Source organism: Trachurus trachurus (genome assembly GCF_905171665.1).
Source record: "Trachurus trachurus genome assembly, chromosome: 3".
Taxonomy (NCBI): Eukaryota; Metazoa; Chordata; class Actinopteri; order Carangiformes; family Carangidae; genus Trachurus; species Trachurus trachurus.
In genome coordinates, this window is record NC_139893.1 from 30053351 (window position 1) to 30076713 (window position 23363).

A 23363-nucleotide genomic window follows, 5' to 3' on the forward strand; every position below is an offset into this window, starting at 1 on the left:
ACTTTCAAGAGTGCTCTTCAGCGTATCCAGGCAGATTGCTTTCCCCGGCAACAGTTGAAGGGACGGATGCCTCGTCATGCGATGGCGTAGATTCTCTGTTGAAACTTCCTTTTGTCTGAGCCCAGCTGTCTACAACTAAAGGAAAACACTATAGTTTGCCGCACCATGTGATTTGTTTAGGAGTTGGTAATTATATGTTTTATCCATAGACTCCCATGTTAAAATGTCCAACTTTACAGCAGAAATAAACATGTTTACTGCCTGTTACAAAAACAGGTTTAGTCTCTACAGCTAATTTCCTCCTTCACGACGACTGTTTATGGAGCTCGGCTGTTTACGCCTTGTTAAGGACTTAAGCCCAGTGTAATTAGAGGTCTGGCCTTGAGTGACAGGTGTGTGAGTGTATGCCTTGAACTCCCACAGTTAAAAACAAAAGCAGTATTTAAGTTTTACATATCAATATATCTCTGCTCCTCTGTGTACTGCTTAAACCATGACGCTGTCCTTGGTGCTGAAGCTACAGATGGATTTCTAAAACATTTGTTGTTGCACTGATCAGTGTGCAGCCTTGGGTTCCTGAGGCAGTAAAGTATCTGTTGTTTGAGTTTAAAGTTGATTTCCATCACTTTGGCAACATGTTGCAGAAGTTACTACTACTACTACTACTACTTCACTACTAGTCTACTGGTCTTCAGAAGTGTATGAATGTTGTCTCCAAGGCTACTGAGACTTTATAGAGTCTTTACTTTCAATCTGAATCCTTCAACAAACACTGATGTTTTGGATAATAAGCTGTGTGTCTGTCTTGTTCCCGGTTCGACACAATGAAGTACAAACCCAGGCTCACAAAGATTAAAGTCTGGTGTGGAATAACTTGCTGTGACCTCAACTCCATCCAACTCCACTGGGTTGAACTGAAACACCAACTGTGAGAAAGGTATGGACTGTTTCATTTTAGTCTTGGTTGCAAGTTGTTAAAATATGCAGAATCATTCAAGATTTCATCTCCACACTGATTATCAATCATTAAAATTCAGTTCAGGTTAATTCATCAAATTTATTTGTCCTCAGTGGGTCATTCAAAAGCACAAAGAGCACGTTGAGACAAGTAAAAAACAAGAAGAAAACAAAAGTGGCATCAGTGCAATATCCTCAGACAGTTAAAAGACAGTGCAGTGTAATAGAAATATAAATATATCTGAAAAACAGACAAAGTTTATGTACAGTCAAGATGAGTTTGGAAATGAAGAATATGTCTACTGGTCCAGCAGCCTCAAAAAATATTATAGTGTATAAATAAATATCAAACAGCAGATGATTAATAGATGATTAAATATAGCAGCGATAAATATGACATTTAATCAGAAGTGGTGTACAGTAAAGGTGAGTGCTCATAAGGAAGAAGAGCTTTTTTTACTGTAGTGATCAACCTCAGCCCAAACTGATCTGACATCAGCGAGGTGTTGAGGTTTTCTGAACCTTGTGATGAGCAGTAATGATGGAGTGAACTGGTCCTTCTTCACAGTGGAGACACTTCATTAAAGTCAACTGACTGATACAGTATTAATGACAAGTCTTTGGGTTAAATATGTATCTGCCAGTCAGCGTACTACAGTGAGAACCTGTGGCATTTTTTATCATTTGAGACCAAAATCAGTTATTGATGTCAGATTACTGACACATTGCATGTTCACAGCATAGTCTCTTTAAAAAGAAGAAGAAATGATTTTGATCAGATTGGTGGATTTGGACCTGAAGTCAGACTCAATATAAAGATATTTCACTGTGCTTCATGTCTGAATAGTATATATTTAGTGTATTTTACAGCCACGTTGTGACAGATGAAAAGAAACTAGTGAGGAGAGCATCAAGGAATGATACTCAATGAAGGTCCTCGGCTGCACATATAAAGGCAGAATTGTAGTTCATGGTTAGTGCCAATATTTGCTTTCAGTATTTTCAGTATTTTTTTTTATTTTTATTTTTACAGGGGTCACACACAGCAAACGAAGCAGCCTCAGTGGGCCAAACTGTGAGCAATCTAATGTTGTTTATACCTTCAGTGTCCCACAGGACTCCCAGCCGCTTGCAGCTCCTGCCACTCGCTGTTGAGACTGTTTAATTTGTTGGGAGGTGCTGTCCACACACGGTACAACCTACGGTCAATGGGTACAACCAACAACTTTATGAATCGTGTGAAAAAAGATCCCTTTGTGACAATAGAGAGGAAATTAAGACAATAACGACAAACAGAGCACAGGACACAGGCTGTTCTCCTAAACCTCCGCAGCAGCTTAGTAAAGCTTCAGAGTGATTTAGCAGCGCAGTGACTGAGGATTTCCCACTGTAATGCATCACCACGTGACTTTCCTCATGTGAGTCAAAACCTGTTTGACTTCAGTTGAACTCCAACCTGCAGAGGTGCAGAGGCCTGACACGAAACACACCTCGTCATTCTTGACTTGTAAACAGCTGTTGTGGCTGACAGTTGTAACATGTTCACTCAAAGAGGATAAAGTTACTGTCATATTTCATATTTTAAAATCATTATTATTACTCAGTTTGTGTGACTCAAAGCAAATAACCTGTCAATGCTCTCAGTAAGCCTCTGCATCGATAAAAAAGAAAGAAAATAATTTCTGTCAGTCTGTCACAGAAACCCTTCGAGCCATACATTCGTATAATTTATTTCCTCCGTTTTCCCAAGATAACAGGATCATTTTATGGAGAATCTGGAGAAAATGAAACTTGAGATAATAACATAATTACTTGGAGATCTGGAGATAACAAAAACAACAGTGTATACCGGCTTTTCATTAAAGGAGACATCATTCAGTGTAGCAATGCAGGAAAGTATTCATCAATACATCATATTATCTTTCTGATCAAGGCCTGACACAGACCGAACAAAGACAATATAGACAATATACACATTAGTGTGCATTATAAGAAGACGTCAAGGAGGCTACAGCTATAGTGAGTCTGATGTCGTCAGTGACTACATAACTGACAAGATTCAGACCCTGGCCATCTCCATGGATACGAGATCAGCATATAGACACCTACTGTGTGACAGTAATCTCTTATGTTATTATCTCTGGAAACCAAGTTTTCTCAAGATCTCAAGAAAATGATACAATTATCAAAAAGAGGAAATAAAATGAAGAAATGTACAGGTTAGGGCGTCTGTTGCATTAGATATATTTCATTTTGAAAGAGACATGAAATGAAATCATCTGGGCACCCTGACAGTCTGTCTTTGCAGTTGTTTTGCATCTGGCTGCTGTGACCTTTTAAACTCTTCAGTCACCTCAAGCTGAGGTTCAGTGAAATAATATCAGAGCAAACAATGAGACCAGTGGATATAAGGCCAGAGACTAAAAGAGTGGAGGATGTTATAGTAGCCATGACCACTGAATTTACTTTGTCTTCCTGTAGTTAGTTATCACAGCAGCCACAGCAGTTCACTGTAGTCTGGGCTGCTATATTCAAACTATATTTATACACTTATTTATTCAAATTTATTTTCTTAAGATGACAAAAACTGATAAAATAATATACCAGAAATCTGAATTTGACAGACCGTGAATCAAAATCAGACTGAAATTTAACTCTAAAGCCATAAATACTCTCAGAAGTTATAGCAAAGACAAATCCCAGACACATAAGTCCAGAGCTTCACTGACAGCTTTAGAGCTGACTGTTCTCAGCTCAGTCCTCTGGGTTGGAGACTCTGGAGACAAAGGCAATTCGGTGTTTCGTCTTCTCTTATCACTGTGCTCTGCTCAGTAATCTATTCTATCTCTTTTCAATGAACGTAAACCTACAACATGACAAATCAAACACTGTAGATAACTCCTCCACAGCATGTCCTTTTTTTATTATTATCATGTCCCAGGTAACCTAAGGCACAGGTTTGTATTACAACCTTTCAGCACATCATCCAGTGTGTTGGTGCCACTGGGGAGCTGCCTGGTTTGACCACAGCTGCTGGCAGTGCCCACACACAGGCTAATGTTAGCAAAAGCAGGTTCCTGGCTAAACTAAAGCCTAAATCCCCAAAATAAGTAGAGTGTGTTCTCCGAAAGCCAAAGCTAAATATTTGTTAGATGGTAAGTGATAGCTCAGGTTATCTGACAAGGGGATGTGTGAGTTACTTAACCGTAGTCAGTATTTTACCTGCTGTAGATCCAGATCAGCACCAGTTTGTAGAGAAGCGGCAGCACAGAAGTGATTCGCCGATGTGGAGGGGGACATCGGCAAAAACACATTTTAGCCACTTAAGCCAAAAATATATTCCACTAAAAAACCCTCTAACAGTGTAAGTGTTACCATAGGTGCCATTACCTGTAGCCTATCTGTTCAACCACAAAATGTAGCTATGTACAGTATCAGAATATGTTCTTAGATTTAAATTGGAATTGGACTTGCAACAGTTGTCATTATCAATGCAAATATAATAATTATGTGATATATATTTTGCCTTCTCATTCTGGACTTTCTATCCACAGGACACGGCGGACGCACAGAGACCCAAGACTAGCACCCCCAAAGCTGAGCTGGACAGGTAGGCCCACCCACCACCCATTGCAACCTCACAAATTTTTTGGGCCATGGATTTCTAAAAGGATGAGTACCCCACTCAGAAGTGTACACTTTATTCACTGTATTCCTGGACAAATACAGGCATGTTTAAAACAGTCAAAAGGATATATCTGACCTGGAAGTAGTCATTCTTATTGATGAAGCCACAGAGATGTACGGTCTCCGATTGCAGAGTTTTTTTTAGCGTCTTTTAGCTCACTGTTTTGGTTTTCTGATCTCCGATAAACTCACTCACCTCTTACTGCTCAGCACCGAGCAGCGCACAAAGAAAGTTATCCACAAGCTGCTTAAGAAAGTGAAACTTCTGACTTCTAAAAGTCAGATATTTCCCTCAGGAGTTGTAGGAAAGTGAAATAGGGGAGATGATTTTTAATTAAGGTTGATCAGTTGGCCAGAATCACTCTCCAGATGAATGCGTCTTCTGATCTCTGTTTAAGGAGGCAATTGTTCTCCAACAAATTCACCTTTTAATAAATCACAGTAGTGAATCTGCCAGCAGCTGTATCATTTAACACATTCAGTTAAACACTGTAAGTGTGATAATATTATGTTTTTCTTGTCAATTAGATTAGATTAGATGTACTTTATTCATCCCACAACAGGGAAATTTAGTTGTTACATCAGCCAAGTTAAGAAAGAAAGTAGAGAGGGCTAAAAAAAACTAAAAACACAAACACAAACACAACACAACTCAACAGACAGAAAATATAGACACAATAAACAATAAAATAAATCAACCTTCAACCAGGCAATGTGCAAAATAAGTACTGAGGATAAGGATATAAGGTGGCCTGATATAAAAGTATTGATAGGTAAAGTGACTATGGTGTAAAAATATTGCAACGTAAGTGACAATGATATAAATATAAGTATATAAATACTACTACTGCAGGTGTGCATGAAATAAGAATATTGTGATGTAAAGTGACCATTCATATAGAAATATTGCAAAGTAAGTGACAATGATATAAATATATACACTATATGAATATAAATATACTAATACAGCAGGTATGCATGAAATAAAAAAAATATCATAATGTAAGGTGACCATGATATACAAATATTGCAAAGTGACAGTGATATAACCAGTACTGTAGGTATAAACTATATAGATAAATTTCAAAGGAGGTTAAATCGAAAGCAACTGGACTTAGTTATTTGTCTAGGAAGACGTTTCACCTCTCATCCAAGAGGCTTCATCAGTTCATGTACGCATCTGACCAGGCTGGGACTGGTCCAACTATCTGGTGTGGAGACTCACTATTTAACCTCTTGTGTGGGCGTTCACAAGGGTGATGTCACTGGTTCCCTTTTGTGCTCCAAGTGCCAGCGACAGTCGTTTAAATTACTGTCTTTGATGGTCAGTGTCAGTGACATCATCACCCTTGTGAACGCCCACACAAGAGGTTAAATAGTGAGTCTCCACACCAGATAGTTGGACCAGTCCCAGCCTGGTCAGATGCGTAGCCTACATGAACTGATGAAGCCTCTTAGATGAGAGGTGAAACGTCTTCCTAGACGAATAACTAAGTCCAGTTGCTTTCGATTTAACCTCCTTTGAAATACTATGACCTGGAAAAATGAGAATATGCACCGGCTATATAAATAAAATATTTCAGTGGAAGTCACTACAATATAGAAATAAGCACAAATGTGAAATGCTGTGCTTCCAAATAACGCCAATGGAAAGTAGCTGAAGTCTGCTTGAACAATTACTGTATGTCACAAGATGATGTTTCACACCAATTAGCATAATTGTGAAGTTATCATGTCAGCCTATTGCAGCCCTTATCTGTTTGCTCCTCTCACTGTGACACATATAAAGTGTTTTCAAACACTTAAATTCCTAACCAGTGGCAGTCGGTGCCAGATGCTAATGTAATATATGTACATATTGAGTTTCTATATATGACATAAATGTGCATATAAAATAAAATATGTGTAAAATTTATTTGACACAAATTGGCATTGAAATCGCTCTACGTATATATTAACAATGATCGGTATAAATATGTATGTATGCTAATAGTTTAGACGTATGGTATATAATACCAAAGCCTATCTATATATGACACTACTGTATGTTCCAGAAAGTTTAAAAGCGATATGAAAAACACCAAACATCACCTAAGCAAATAGTGAGTGAAAAAATAATTTAACAACACTGTAATACTGTAATGTTGGGAGCAGAGGAAGAACCTGCTGCAGGATACGACTCAAATCAATAGGGAGTGAAGTGAGCAGCAGCAGCTTATCTGACAGTTTGTGCTCATGGCCAGCCTCTCCAGCCAGCATCAATTCATGTCTAATATACAGAATAGAGCTGCAGGTCTGAGGGGCCATATACAACTCCTGAGTTTGTTTTTCAAAGACACTTATTTGTGTCCACCACAGTATTTGAGTATGGGGGAAAGAGAGACAGAGAGGTCAGAAGTCTTCCTGTGGATTTATTCCTGCTTCAACCCTGTGTTTCTTCACCCCAGCCCAGAACGCCAAAATCTTTGTTGTTTCCTCCTCTCATAATAACGATCAGACGGTATATCCGAGAAGGTCTGTAGCTCATGACTGCAGCAGATGATGACACATCTCCTTCACACACGTTCCTCCCCAGGAGAAAGGTTCAGCCGTGCCGCCTTGAACTTGGATGTATAGCTAATGTACGTATAGTCTGATGTGTCCATTTATAAGCTCTTTGAGCATGCCACGCTTTGCCATTGGGTTAATGACCTTGCAGCAGACAGACTTAATAAGCCTCATTAAACAGTCAGGCAGCTTGAGGTGCTCCGTCTGTTCCCCCTCAAACGCCTCAACAGCAGACTGCACCTTACTAATTATAGATGTTTTAAAAGGTGAGGTACATGCACAGGCTGTAGCTATATGTATTTGTGCCACCTGTCTCACAGTTGCTAGGTAGCCATGTTTGTTGGCATTTAACATCACAGGTTTGCTCATGTTCCAACTCGTGTAGCTAAATATTTAGGTATAACTTTGCCAGCTGTGCGATGCCCCCCACAGCACAACACAACACTGTTCAATGGTGTGTGGCTTGTAAAAAGCATTAAACAATAAGTGCACATATGTGTCCCAACCAGGTTCATTGCTTTTTAGTGTCCTATGGAAACACTTATGTTGTCATCTGGCTGGCCTGCACTCCCTGCTCATGAGCCAGTCTGCCATCCAGTCCTCCCCTGTTGTTCCTGTATATGACCCATCCTGCCCACCAGAAGCTGCCTTCATCAGCTCTAGTCAACTGACTGACTCAATTTCCATGTTTTTCCTTATTCCATGTTGTAAACTGTTTTCCTTGTCCGCACACAACATGAATTGCACGTCTGCCCGTCCTGTGTGAGGGATCCCTCATCTGTTGCTCAGCCTATGAGGTTTCTCCAATTTTTTCCCTGTTAAGGTTTTTCTTGGTAGTTTTTCAGTCGATGTGAGGGTCTAAGGGCAGAGGATGTTGTTATGATGCTGTGTAAAGCCCTTTGAGACAAGCTGTTTGTAAAAATGGGCTATACAGATAAAATCGCCTTGCCTTGCCTTCTGTGTTTTGAGTGTAATCAGTGGGTGTTTCTGAATTTGAGCTCTCAGAGCCACCATAGGTTTCCTGCAGTAGATTCTGTGGGTCACTGTATATGGGACCTAGAACATCTGCCATGGATCAGTGTTCACGTACCATGGTGGGAGTGAAATGATATTTTAATTTGTCCCACTGCTCCAGGTTTGTAGGCACAGCAGTCTCTATGGAAAAGCAGTGTGTCGCAGTCTAGTACGGCTCTCCATGCTTCTGTGAAACAGAAAACCAATCATAGGTTTCTCTTACAGGGCAGAAGTTTTTCCAGGCAAGACCTTACAGCTAGTCACACTCTTCTGTCCCCACTGATCGGTGTATTGTCATCTGAGTATTGATCTAGCAGCCACTCAGCCAACTGAAGAGGACCCAGGTGAGTGGGCACCACATGTAGCTTGTCTTCACTAAAAGGAGGAGTTATGACTTCTAGCTTTTTTGTGACACTTCCATTGGTGCTTTCACCAAGCAGAAGGCTGTATTTACTGTCACCAATATCAGACCCCATGTCCTGTCCCCCCTGCTGTTGATCACTTCAGCAGACTTTGTGCGGTGCATCAAAAAGTTTTTGGCTGCATGGGAATTCGACGGGTAGTAAAATGATACTTCTGGCCTAGCATATGCCTTGCAGGTATTGGATGGAGTGGTGTAAAACGGACCACCGCTGGACTCTGGAGCCGTGGAAACATGTTCTGCAGGGCGATTAATCACGTTTGTCTATCTGGCGGCGGTATGATGGGCGAGTCCGAGTTTGGTGAATGTTACTTTTTACATACTGTATAAACAAATATGTTTGTAGTTCAGCAGAGCAGTTATGTATTCTAAAAATGCACAATTAAAAAGCAATATTTGAACAAATATATTTAATTGGGGGGAATTTAGAGGTGTGTGAAAATACTTAAAGGGATAGTTCACCCAAAATTCAAATTTCACTCATTATCTACTCACCCTCATGTCAACTAATAGCTGTGAGAATTTTCAGAGTCCTCCGTTCCTTCTCTGAGTTACGGGGGGGTCTGCGCAGCAGTATTTGTCCATATAATGGTTGTGAATGGACACCACGTTTCTTCGTCCAAAAAGACACACCAAAAAACATCCAAATACCTCCACACAGCTCGTCTGTAATGTCTCTCTTGTATTGAAGCCCCGACATGAGAAATTGTTCCGAAAAAAATTTAATAAGTCTATATTTTAAGCTTGTTTGTAGCGGAAGCTCCCAGTGTCTCAGTTCACTGCTCTGCCTGTGTAAGTGCAAATCTCACGTGATTTGCACTGACCGGAGGAACAATTTCTCATGTCGGGGCTTCAATACAAGAGGGACATTACAGACGAGCAGTATGGAGGTATTTGGATGTTTTTTGGTGTGTCTTTTTGGACGAAGAAACGTGGTGTCCATTCACAACCATTATATGGACAAATACTGCTGCACAGACCCCCCCGTAACTCAGAGAAGGAACGGAGGACTCTGAAAATTCTCACAGCTCTTAGTTGACATGAGGGTGAGTAGATAATGAGTGAAATTTGAATTTTGGGTGAACTATCCCTTTAAAGGGACAACGAGGAGTTTTGGAAAAGCGAAGCGTTTTCACACTACATTTATGAGCCTCCGCGCGCACCGTGAAATTCTTTGACCGGCGCAAGACGGACTCATGTTTTCATTCATCAATAATTCAAGTCAGAGGTTCTAAGACGATCACATACCGTCGTAGTTCCGACCATAAACGGCGATTCGTAGGTGTTATTCTCATGACTCGCCACAAAGCCGAAAGTAAAGAAACGCTGGTCGGCTCGACCAGCATCTCCACCACCACTAATAATAACAAAATAACGATAGAGACAAAACGATATATTTATCGAAAATGGGCCCATTAACAAGTGTGGGTAGCTTAGATTCATCCACATTAAGGTGATACTTTTTTATAACCAAATAGAAACTCCTCGTTGTCCCTTTAAAGGGATAGTTCACTCAAAATTGAAATTCCACTCATTATCTACTCACCCTCATGTCGACTAAGGACTGGGAGAAGTTTCAGAGTTATCCGTGCCTTCTCTGAGTTAGAGCGGGGCTCCGCGCAGCACTGCATGTCCATATGACGGTTGCAAATGGATACCACTTTTCTTCCTAACAAAAAGACACACCAAAAAACATCAAAATACCTCCATAGTGCTCGTATGTAATGTCCGTAAATCTCGCGAGATTTGGACGGACCAGGAAGAGGAGCTTCCGCTACAAACAAGCTTGAAATATAGCCTTTTTTTTCATTTCGGGGCTTTAATACAAGACGGACATTACATACGAGCAGCATGGAGGTATTTGGATGTTTTTTGGTGTGTCTTTTTGTTAGGAAGAAAAGTGGTATCCATTTGCAACCGTTATATGGACATGCACTGCTACACCGAGACCCCCTGTAACTCAGAGAAGCCATGGATAACTCTGAAACTTCTCCCAGCCCTTAGTCGACATGAGGGTGAGTAGATAATGAGTGCAATTTGAATTTTGGGTGAACTATCCTTTTAATGTAAGCAGGCAACTTTGTTGTTTAGAAGTGAGCTGAGCAACAAAGTGGGCAGTTGAAGCCCTCGCAGCGCTTGGTGCAGCATTTTCATTCTGGTGAGCATCTTCCCTCTTGGAAAAAAATGTGGTTCTGTCATCCAAGTGGTTGAGTGGTAGTGTTGTAAAAAGAACATGGTTCTGAAACTGCAGCCTCCCAGTCTGCAGAAACACGCTACTCAATCAATTCAATTTTCTTGACATAGTGCCAATTCACAACACAAGTTAAATCAAGGCACTTCACAAAAAGAGAAGGTAATGGTAAATGGTAAATGGTCTGTATTTATATAGCGTTTTACTATACCTGTAACGATACCCAAAGCGCTTTACATCGCATTCACCCATTCACACACCGATGGAAGAAGGTGTATACCCTCTCTTCATTATAGTATTTACAGAGACCTGCAGATCCCGCCAAGACCAAACACACAATGCAACATTGGTGAGGAAAAAAGAGGCAGAAACCTTGAACAGAACCAGACTCAGTCCACCTTGACTGGTTTGGTTGGAGTGAGAGAGAAAGAGATGCAAAAAGGTAAATAGAGGTGACAAAAGCTAATAACACAAATAACCAGCAGCATTTTGCTCTCTAACTATTCAATGCATTTCTGAGAGCAACATGTGGATCATTCAGCAGCTCTAGAGCCAGATATTTCCCTCAGGAGCTGGAGGAGACCAAACACAGAGCTAAAAAGAAACACAACGAGAAGCATCATGTAACTCTCTGACTGCCTCATCGGGCGCCTAGTATTACTCCGTACCAAGAACCCCACATACTGTGTGTGTTTCCACGTAATGTGTAGCATAAAAGTATAATGACTGTTTGTCTTCTGTGCGAGTGAGACAGACCGAGATGATGCCCTAATCACAGCACTCAGGCTTGTTTGTTTGTTTGAATAGGTTTCTAGGAACACTAATTTCATTCAGCCCCTGCCTGTGACCTTAATCCTGTTAGCGAGCCCTTCTTCATTATCACCTCACAAACCTTAACACAATTGTTGGTGACCTGAGAGTTAAGCTGCATCATAAAGCCCTGAATGCTCTTTATGGGTTGTATAAACAGCTCCAAGGAGACGTGATGCTGATGTTTATCCCTCCTGACAGTGACAGTGTCGCTACAGTGGGGAGGTGGACTTTTATATTTTATATCCACCGTGCCTCGATCTGTTGTTAGGTGAGCCCACATGGCTGCAGCAGCATGGGATTATGTACCAACCTGGGTTTTGTGTCATGCCAGGTTTTGTGATGTCTGACTTATACGACGTGTATCTGAAAAGGCACGGGAGAGTCACGGCGTGCGTGCGCTCACTGCTGTGGGCTGCATGCAGATTCAGGAAGGAGGAACGTAACGTAAGCAGAGTGCAGGCGGGCTGAGGCGGATCTGCCCACATGTCATCGCTCAGCGCCAGGTGGCTAAATTAAGAGCATCAGAGGGCGATAAAATAAAAGGTTTCTCTCACTCTCTGCTCTCGTCTCTCAGTAAATGACTATTGATTGACGACCACTCCGACGCAGCGGTGGACAGAAACCTGTGGAGCAAACTACTCTGTGAAAGACATAGATTTATCCTTCTTTCAGATTTCTCCTCCTCTCCCATCTTCAGTTCCTTTTGATTCCTTTACTTTTTTAAAGTCCCCACTCCTCCTCCGTTACATCCTTGTCTCCTCCCTTCATGTTTCCTTGCTGTTCTTTTTTCTTCTCCTCCCCTCTTCCAGTCTCCCTTTCTACCCCTCTCCTTTCCTCTCATTACCTCCTCCCCTCTTTTTGTCCTTCTCTCTACTCCTCTCAAGTCCTATTTCTTTTCTTATCCTTTGATCTCCTCTAGCCCAGTTTCTAGCCCTGTCTTCTCTCCTCTTCATTCCTCTTTTTTCAACGGTCTTTCATCTCCTGCTCTCAGCCTCTCCTTCCTCATCCTCACCCCTGTCGCATTCTTCTCCCTTTATCCTCTTTTGCCCCTTTCTTCTTTTTCTTTTCCCCTCTCTTCCTCCTCTTTTGTGTTCCTCTATCGTTCTTTTCCATCCATTCTTTTCTCCCCTCTCCTCTACCTCAACTGCCGTTCCTCCTTTCTTTATCCCCTCTTCACTCCTTTCTGTTTTCTTTACTGTCTTGCCTTCTCCCTCTCTTCATCTCTTGCCCTCCTCATTCCTGTATCTCTCTCTCTCTCTCTCTCTCTCTCTCTCTCCCTCCCACACTCCTTTCTAATATCCACTCATTCATCTACCTCTCCTCTCTTTCTCCCTCTTCCCCTAATTCCCTGGCTTTTTCTATGTGCTCTCATATTCCACTTGTCTTCTCCTTTAAACATCTCTCCCTCTCTCTGTTCATCTCTCTTCTCTATTAGTCTCTCTCTCTCTCTCTCTCTCGCTGTCTGCCTCTCTCTCTCTCTCCTCCGCCTCCTCCTCTTCCAGCAGTAGAGAATCAGCAGCGGCAGCAGCAGCAGTGTCACTCAGCACGGCAGCGACTCGCATGAAAGTGAGGACCTCTGTTTTTCTTTTTCTTGCTGCTTTAATTTTTCTTCTTCTTTAATTTTTCTTCTTTTTTCAACAACACCTCCTCTTCTTCTCATTTTCGTTCTTTTAATCTGCTCCTCGAATTCAGTCTTTTCAGTAATTTCTTCTCTACTTTTTAATCTTTTTTTCTGCCATATTAATCTTTTTCGGGCTGCATCAGTATGAGGGCATCATGCATTCAAAACAGGGTTTATTTCCTTCCTCCAACTACGGCATGTAGCCACATGCTTTTCTATTATTGTAATTATTATTATTATTATTACTATATTTGTGCATCTCATTCGAAGTAAACAGGCCAGTCCTGTAGCGTTAACACAGTTTGCCAGTCTCTGGTCTTGGTCAGATGTGCTTATGAATGGATATTTTAACAGGTACGACTTTATTTTAAATCATGCAAATCCTTCTTTCAGAGGCAGAATGTGTTGCCGCAGATGAAGCAGTATGTTTTGGGGGGATAATATGAAATATTGACCATAGCTGGAGGGCAGTGAGAATTGAAGCTGTGCATGTGTAATTTGTATTTTGAGAGGGAGATAATGTGTATGTTGTCAGTGATGAGGATGATATTAGATGTATTTTCCATTTGGACTCAAAGAGACAGCTTTTAATATTTCTTCTTGGCAGATTCCTCCACTATCCACACACTGTTTTTTTTCTTCCCTCATTCCCTTTGTCAGATTTGTACTTGGCTAGCATAAAACCAGTCCACAGTGAGTCCACTGGAGGTTAGAAAAAATCAAAACAAGACGAATCATGACGTCATGAGTCATTTAACCGGGATGGACTTTTCAGCTGTATTCACTCTGGCCACGATGCCGGCCTCTTTGCCCACAAACTCCTCTCTGGAAAATGTCAGTCAGACCTCCTCCTCTTCGTCGAGATCCCCTCCTGTACCTCCTCACTCGCAGGTGGCCTCAGTGTTAATCGTGCTGGTAGTCACAGTGATCATCCTGGGGACGGTGGTGGGCAACGTGTTGGTGGTGGTAGCAGTGTTCACCAGCCGAGCCCTGAGGGCACCTCAGAACCTCTTCCTGGTGTCCCTGGCGTCAGCAGACATCCTGGTGGCCACGCTGGTCATCCCCTTCTCCCTGGCTAATGAGGTGAGGAACCTGTTTGTTTATGCTCTACTCTGTTTTCAGCTGGAATTCACATGTGACCTGTACCTGGATGCTTGGATCTCTGTTTTATGGGAAAACAAACACATGTTACAGTTTTTCTCCATTGGTTTGGCTCATTTTTCGAAACAGAAATTACATTCTCAAAACAACATGGACAAACTTCCAAACCAGTTGGCAATTGTTCACAACAGAATTGTATTTCTCAATCATTTCATCAAATTGCAAATGTCTTCGTACATCTTTGCAAATGATAAAGTACAGGTAGCCTGCAGTCAGCACAATTTCCAAGTGAATAGATCTTGTTAATCTAAACTGATTGTTGATTCTCAGTCTAATGGTTGTTCTCTCCAAAACATGTCAGCCTCATTTCATTCTATAAGTCATCACATGCACGATAGTCTGTTCAGTTGTCAAAATTAGTCAAGAACATAATACCATGAATACCAAATATTTATTTACAGCACTGTAGGCTATAATTTTCCTTTTTGTTTATGTGTTTATATTACAGTATATTAGGTGTATACAGTATATATTTTCTGATGAATGGAAGTTACTTTACATGTGAATAAAAATGGCTACCTTTCCTTGACAGTATGAGTGCAATGTGTGATGTCAAACCTTATAGGCTACTTTTACCCTAAAATCCTGGGTTTCTTTTTTTATTTCAGTTTTTCAGTTTTATACATAATTGTATTCTGTTAGCTAGACAAAAAAAAAAAACTTGTCCAGTAACTATTGTCAATGAAGCACTGGGCTCAGACTGACAAGTAGACATGAGGAATATTTCAATGCTCCTCTGCCAGAGTGACAAAACATCTAAACATTTTTTAGTGACAATGCATTTTGGGGGCACTGACTATTTGTATGAGAAGGAAATTTAGTTTTGACACATGGGTGAACTGTTTTGAGAGAGAGATGCACTTAGAGTTTTGAGAATGCAATTTCTGTTTAGAGAAATGAGCCAAACCAATGGAGAAAAACTGTAATACAGGTGCAAATGCAGACGGGATGCATTGCAATTAGTTTGTCCAGACCACATCTGGAGGTGGAGGCTGGAGGCTCTCTGTCTGCAAAGCCCGGACATCTGAGGGTGTTCTTGGACATCCTGAAATTTTATTTTGATATTTTAATGGCAATCCATTAAAGTAAGTGAGTAGGCTTCATCCTCCACAAGCTATAAATGTTTGAACAAAATGCCATGGCCCTCCTTGTTGAAATATTGTCTGAACCACAGGTGTTTACTGAATAATAAAACCCACCTGACAAGCTTAGTCAATAAACTCTGCTTCCTCCTGCTATTACTGAATGACAGATTTCACTTTCTTCAGCCTTCAACGTGCAGTGTTTGCAGACAGCTCTGCCCAGCTCTGCCCAGCTCTACCTGGCCAATTAGCTTGAGACACAATGCAAGTAGATTCAAGATAGTGCAGTGTTTATTACTGTAATACCAAGTCCAGGAGCATAACCCATGATTGGATTAGATCACACTATCTGAATAATCAATCCACATACACACATACACGTTAAAATAAATTGGAGAAGCATAGGCCTCTGCTGTCAGAGAAATCTCAAACATTTTGGTGAACCTTCAGTGAAAGTTTTTGTAAGTTTTGCTGTTGTTGCATAGACCAATACAGCTGTTTGTTTAAAGGGGACATATTATGAAAATATCACTTTTTAAGGCTCGTTAACGTATATTTGGGTGTTTTGCTTGACTTCTGGCCCCCAAAATGTGAGAATTGACAAAGAAAATCTGTAATTTCCAGACTCCCAAGATTGAAATCCATGTGGTTTTACGAGCTGTTCCCTCAGTTGTCATTCAATGATGTCATTAGTTTTCGAATTTGCATAATGCCACCCCTACCTGGTACTGGTAGAAGTGGTGGGGAGGGGCAAGCAGTGGTTCATTTGCATTTAAAGGGACAGGCACTGAAACCAGTCGCTCTGAACAGGGCTGTTTTGAGCAGATGAAAAGAGCTGTGATTCTTGAGGTATTTTGACCGACACCTGGGAACTATTTTAATTTGTGGAAAGGGGGCATAATATGTCTCCTTTAACAGTTTAGGAGATGTTCTGAGTTCAACATCAAACTTCTTCACTCTGTCTGTCTCACTTGGTAGGAAGTATCTCTAGCATTCTAACCACTCGACCGTAGACCATATACCGAAGTGAGTGGAACAGCTTGAAAAATGAAAAATTTGTTAAATATACCTGAATGTTCCTTCAGTGTTTTCTGATAACAACTGTTTCCAGTATGAATTACCAAAAATGTGGCTCAATACAAGCCAGTAGTAGCCTAATAAAAAGTTCTAATTTGCTTTCTAAATGTTCACGTTTTATATTGTTCTCTGTTTGGTAGCAGTGACATGGATGTTCACTCACCATCACCAATCAAGTCTTCAGCAGTGCCTGTAAGAAACATTTTCCAGGTTTAGACTTCAGCTGATATTCTTTAAAATAAATATTATTGAAAATGGAAAAAAGTCCTCTATTTATATATCCTGTTTGCAACTTTGAATACAGGTAGTCCAATTCTCATTTCACTGCTCTTTGACTGAATATTGTACATTGGTATGTGACATATAAAATTTTAAATGTTAATTGGCAGCATAACTAAACCCAACAACAAATTTTTTTCTTCTTCTTTTATATAGCACTTTTCAAAACAAATGTTACAAAGTGCTTTCCAGTAAAAACAATTAAAATGACAACAAAGACAAATTAAGTGACATCAAATAAAATCAGGGAAGGCCTTTCGATAGAAATGAGTTTTGAGTAGGGATTTAAAACAAGCTACTGATGAAGCTGACCTGATGTCCTCTGGCAGAAAGCCTTGGGGCCCGGACTGAGAATGATTTTTCCCCTTTTGTCATCAGTCGGGCCCCAGGGACAGCTAAAAAACCTTTATTTGAGGATCGCAGAGGGCGGGCAGAAATGTGCAGAGATAAAAGGTCAGCAATGTATGCAGGACTAAAACCGTTGAATGCTTTAAAAGTAATCAATAACATTTTAAAATCAATTCTAAAATGTACTGGAAGCCAGTGCAGGGAGGCTGAAACAGGCGTGACATGCTCGCGTTTCCTGGTTCTAGTTAAAAGCCTGGCTGCAGAATTCTGCACTGACTGAAGCCTGTCCAGGGATTTTTGGTTAAGACAGGTAAAAAGGCTATTAATCCAGACGCAGAGGTGGCAAAAGTACTCATATTCTGTAGCCTACTTAAGTAGAAGTACAGATACATGTGTAAAAAAAAATACTCTGGTAAAAGTAGAAGTACTGATTCAACTCCTTTACCTTAAGTAAAAGTAAGAAAGTACAGGCTCTGAAATGTACTTTCAAAGTAAAAGTAAAAAGTAAAAATGAATTCTTGCCGTTAATGAAACCTACATCATTTGATAATTTTGTTAAACAAAAAAAGTTCAGACAGAATAATCAAGATTGAATTGACCAGAGGCAGTGTTTCCCAACGTTTGGGCCGCCACAGACTCTCACAAAATAATAATAATATGTTTTAAACAGCGTTTCATCACCTCTCATCTGCCAGTCAGTCCACCTGCCGTCTCTCTCGTGTGCGGTCGCACCGCACGTAGGCTACACGTACGCGCGCGCACACGCACACGCGCGCGCACGTACACACAGACACGGGCAGTCGGGCACATGGACAGGTTGCGCTTTGCCGCTCGTAAACGGTAAATGCGCTGATTGTACAGTGTTCAACCCCCCCCCCCCCCCCCCGTCGGATAGTCCGACTATGGTCCGACCACCATCGCTTCCTTCCTCCATGCAAGCTGCCTCCATGTCGCTGAGTACAAGTTGGTAACTCGGTTCTCTCTCTACCGCCGCCCCCCCCTCCCTCTTTCCCTCTCTAGTTCGTCACGTCTTTTACCGGTGCTTTTACGTCGTGTCAAAAAAAAAAAGTAACGAGCCTGTTTTTACAATGTAAGGAGTAGAAAGTACATATTTTTGCGTATAAATGTAGGGAGTAAAAGTAAAAAGTCGTCAGAAAAATAAATACTCAAGTAAAGTACAGATACCTGAAAAATCTACTTAAGTAGGCTAGGCTATAGTAACGAAGTATTTGTACTTCGTTACTTGCCACCTCTGTCCAGACGTGATGAAATAAAAGCATGTAAAATCATGATATTATTTGCTTGGTTATCTGCTGGGGGCCAAAAACGAGAACCTCGGTTTTGTTGTCGTTCAGCTGAAGAAAATTTTGCGACATCCAGTTTTTGACAGCAGTGATACAATCTAGTAAAGCACTCAACTTCCCAGGGTCAGTGGCGTTTACGGGCAGGTACAGCTGAGTGTCGTCAGCATTAAAATGGAAAGACACGTCATATTTTTGTATTATGTGCCCCAGGGGGAGCATGTATAATGAGAATAGAATTGGTCCCAGGACAGACCCCTGGGGCACGCCATACTTTAGTGGGGTGAGGGAGGATGTGTAATTGTTTGCTGCGACACAGAACTTACGATCTGAGAAGTATGAATAAAACCATTTCAAAGCTGTACCTGAAACTCCTACCCAGTGCCTCAGACGATTTAAAAGGATCCCGTGGTCGATTGTGTCAAACGCCGCACTGAGATCTAGAAGTACCAAGACTGGGCACAGCCCACTGTCAGATGCCATTAAAAGGTCATTGGTCACTTTAAGCAGAGCCGTTTCTGTGCTGTGGTACTTTCGAAATCCTGACTGAAATTCGTCGAAGATAAAATTTTCCTCTAAGGCTGCTAAAAGCTGTGAAGAAACAATTTTTTCTAAAATATTGTGGTATTTCAGCTACAATGTCTTGTGTTAAATTCTTGGTATCGAATTCCAAAAGTGTGTGACCAAAAGACAGTTTGGTATATTGCAATTACATTGTGACATTGATATGTTATTATTTTTTGCTGTGTGTCAATCCCAGAATGAGTTTGGATGTGTTATCTAGTTGTGGTGAGAACTCTATTTAATTGCATGAGATTTTTGCTGTGAAGTGTGTTTTTAGAATATTAAATGAACACTTACCCAGCTCATCTAACAGACTATGAATAACATCAGACAGTTTATCTCCCAGAGGCTGGTGAAGTTGATGTTTAGCTGGAGTTTCCTCTCTTATTTTGTTTGTCACTGCTTTTCATCAGACGTTAAAATGTCAAAAACTGCTGGAAATTAACCACTTTCCGTGCTTGTTATTTCCTCTCCTCTGCTTTAGGTGGGCAGCAGGTACTTTGGGTTTATCTAACTTTCTCTTCCTCTCTGCAGGAAACCATCTTATTCACATCACAGTCTGCTACTTTGAGTCCTTAAATTTGTTTTTCCTGTTTTCCACCTGATGTACTATATTAGACTAAAAACTATAATCCCACCTTGATGAGGGCAAATTGATTGTTCTGACCAACTTAGAGCAGAGAAAACAAATTCCTACTTCCCCCCCAGGTTCACTTACTGCAGTGACTTTCAGAGCTGCATCCCTGCACTGCTGACCATTGCTGCACCTCGATCAAACTTCACCAAATGATCAGTCAAACTAGTAGCTGCTACTAGTAATGGCTGTCACATTATTTATTATTCATGGACGTAGGGATAGCAGGGTTTCACCACAACGTCAGACTCGTTCATTTGCTAAGAAAACAATTAACGCCGGTTCTGTGAACCGGAGTCAGTATTCAGATTGCTATTGCCAAATATTGACGACATTAGAGTCAGAGTTTGACCACCAGAGCTCAGTTTATATCACAGTTCCTCAATACTGTAACCACATTACAGTAGAATAACCCTTATCAAAAAATGGGAATTTGGAAGAATAGGAAGCTGAAACCGTGGATGTTTTATAGATCATGTGGATTATTATGGCTGCTGAACAACAATCCAATTAGTAAAGTCGATTAATTACTTTACTGGCAACCCACAACTGATCTGGAGTTTTTGGATGGATGGATGGATGGATGGATGGATGGATGGATGGATGGATGGATGGATGGATGGATGGATGGATGGATGGATGGATGGATGGATGGATGGATGGATAGATAGATAGATAGATAGATAGATAGATAGATAGATAGATAGATAGATAGATAGATAGATAGATAGATAGATAGATAGATAGATAGATAGATAGATACTTTATCCAGAGGGAAAGTCAGTTCCTCAGCTGAATGGTTTCTGTTATTTCTATTTCCATCTCAGAGACTTTTTCTGAACTTTAGCAGATTCTCACCTCACCACTTCCCATCCACTAACTGAAAGTGAACTTCCACAGTGGAGCTAATGCAGCTTAATGCGAGTGTCTTGTAGCCAAGCAACTGCACTGCAGCAGAGAAAGTGCAATATTGGACTTTTCTGGACATTACTTCTGTAAACTGATTCAATTTTCACTCCAGGCTGAAGCTGTGAAGGAATTTGATGACTTTTTTTTTTATATTATTATTTTTTATTTTATTTTATTTTATTATTATTATTTTTTTTTTTTTTTTACAGTTTCTTGCAGCTGTGACTAGGGATGTATTCAGTCCCTCTGACACAACGCCTCCTGTCGTGAGTGTAGTTTGTTTGCGCTGCAGCAGCTAAAGCTAAAGGGAAGAAGGAAAAGGTGAACATGGGAAAAGAGGGAGGAAATGAGTGGAAGTTGACTAGAAGTGGCAGCTAAAGTGGCCGTGAACATGTGGAGCGGTTCATGAGACCAGAGTCAGTTCGCCTGTGTCGGGTCGTCACGTGCTTGAAGCCTGGCACCTGACACCCAGCAAAGTACTTTCATTAGTGTGGGAGGTGGAGGGTTGAGTGTCCAGTAGAGCAGCAGGTCAGTGTAGGAGACAGAGGAGGCTCCAGCAGCTTCATGTCTGCTGTTAGACACAGACACACACAGGGCGCAGCGTAGGAGCAGTCACGTGAAAACCTGCAGATCACCTGAGCTGACGTGAACTGTGAGTCAGAGCAACCATAGAAGGAGATCCTATTCCCTCTCACTGCAGGAAGCCTAGTCCTAACTAATACATAGCTTCTGTCCCGTTGAAGCTGCATTACATGGACTGTTGCCTTTAAGGCTGTATGAATGGTGTGCTGCCTGCTAATTTGTTTGACATACCTCGCACAGCACATGTTAACTGTTGACTTGCTAAGGGTTTAAAAGGCAGGTTTTGAGATCACTTCCCTGCTGTCAGTTTTTTTTGATGATGTTGCTGGTGTTACCTCCCTTGTGGTAATAAAAACATTTTAACATCTTGTAACATCTTTATTTTTTACACTAAATTACATGTCGATAAGAGTACCGATAAGGAGTATCAATCCCTAGCCGTGACAAGGTTGTGACAAGAGCGCTGAGGTGAAACCACAGGGGCAAAGTAACTCTAAGTTTTCATATAAACTTAAAGGTGTTCAGAAATGGCCATTTGTCCTGTTTGTGGCACCGAGTTCTCACGAGTTGCTGCACGAGTTTACCCGAGTAAGGAAAACAAATTTGATGTTGTTGAAGTGAAATTGAAGTGAAATAATCCTTAAGGTGCAGCACTGAAGGCCTCCCAGACTGACTAGAGCTGCATGGAATAAAATATGAAATAAATTCATTTTCCTTTTGTGTCTTCCGTCTACAGGTTGTTACTGCTGCTTGAATCAGTCATTAACGTTTCTTACTTGGTTTCTCCCCACTAAGGTCATGGGCTACTGGTACTTTGGGTCCACCTGGTGCTCCTTCTACCTGGCTCTGGATGTCCTCTTTTGCACATCCTCCATTGTCCATCTCTGCGCCATCAGCCTCGACCGCTACTGGTCGGTCACTAAAGCCGTCAGCTACAACCGCAAACGGACGCCCAAACGGATTAAAGCGATGATCAGCGTTGTGTGGCTCATATCTATTGTCATCTCGTCCCCTCCGCTCCTCATGGCTCAGATAGAGGAGGATTTTGAGAGGGATGACGAGAACGACACACAGAGGCAGGAGTGTCTCCTCAACAACCAGACGTGGTACATCCTCTCCTCCTGCCTCGTGTCCTTCTTCGCCCCGGGAGTCATCATGATACTCGTTTACTGTAAGATCTACCGTGTTGCCAAGCAGCGGGCCTCCACCGTGTTCGTGGCTAAGAATGTGATGGAGCGGCAGCCGTCACAGTCGGAGACCTGCTTTGTGGGCACTGCCAGGACATGCCAAAGAGAGGGAGCCGGCTGCAGTAAATCCCGGTATGAGCTGGACAGCCCACTCCCTGCCAACCGACACAGCTCCTCCAACATAGACAGCAACAGCAGCAGGAGAGGAGAGCTGGATGATATTGACTTGGAGGAGAAGAGCTGTGAAGCGGACATGAAAACATCTTCCTCATTTCCCTCTTCTCTCCGCTTCCCCAGGAGAACCGGTGGGAGGGCGAAGACAGAGGAGGCGAAGGATGCTGAGGGAACCATGAGCAGGCTAAAGCCTCCTCCGCCTCCCTCTTGTGCCTCCATATCATGGGCATCGTCCGACCACCTCTCCCACCACTGCCTCCTGCCGTCCCCCGTGCCGCTCCGCAGCCGGCAGATGTCCCTGTCCAAAAATAAAGTGGCTCAAATGAGGGAGAAGCGCTTCACGTTTGTTCTGGCGGTGGTGATGGGGGTTTTTGTCCTCTGCTGGTTCCCATTCTTCTTCACATACAGTCTCCAAGCCCTCTGCAGAGAGAGCTGCGCGATACCTGACTCACTCTTCAATCTGTTCTTCTGGATCGGATACTGCAACAGCTGCCTGAACCCCATCATATACACTGTTTTTAACCGAGACTTCAGGAGGGCCTTCAAGAAGATTATATTCCAGACTCACAAACGAACATAATATGTGAATGTATGTGTTTGTGTGTGCTCCTCCTGCTCACACACAGACACACATTCAAATGTGTGCACACAGTTTTAATCCTGTTTTCCACTGTGCTGTCGTTCTGACATTAAAGGGCTTGTCATACAGCCGGAGTATTGATTTATTATTCAACCCCTCACTAATTTATTAAATAATCACTTTCTTCTCTAGTGCGAACAAACCAGAGGAAGATCATTGTGACACACTGATGCA

The 23363-nt window shown here is 41.7% G+C and overlaps 1 protein-coding gene across 1 annotated transcript; it reads left to right on the forward strand.

The window, feature by feature from the left end:
- Positions 1 to 14013: 14013 nt before the first annotated feature.
- On the forward strand, positions 14014 to 23129 carry LOC311001546 (alpha-2Db adrenergic receptor-like; the record flags this gene model as incomplete). The annotated part of the gene is made up of 2 exons (XM_083992630.1): positions 14014 to 14334; positions 21984 to 23129. 2 exons carry the CDS (start codon positions 14014 to 14016, stop codon positions 23127 to 23129), a joined length of 1467 nt encoding a protein of 488 aa, XP_083848756.1.
- Positions 23130 to 23363: the final 234 nt, after the last annotated feature.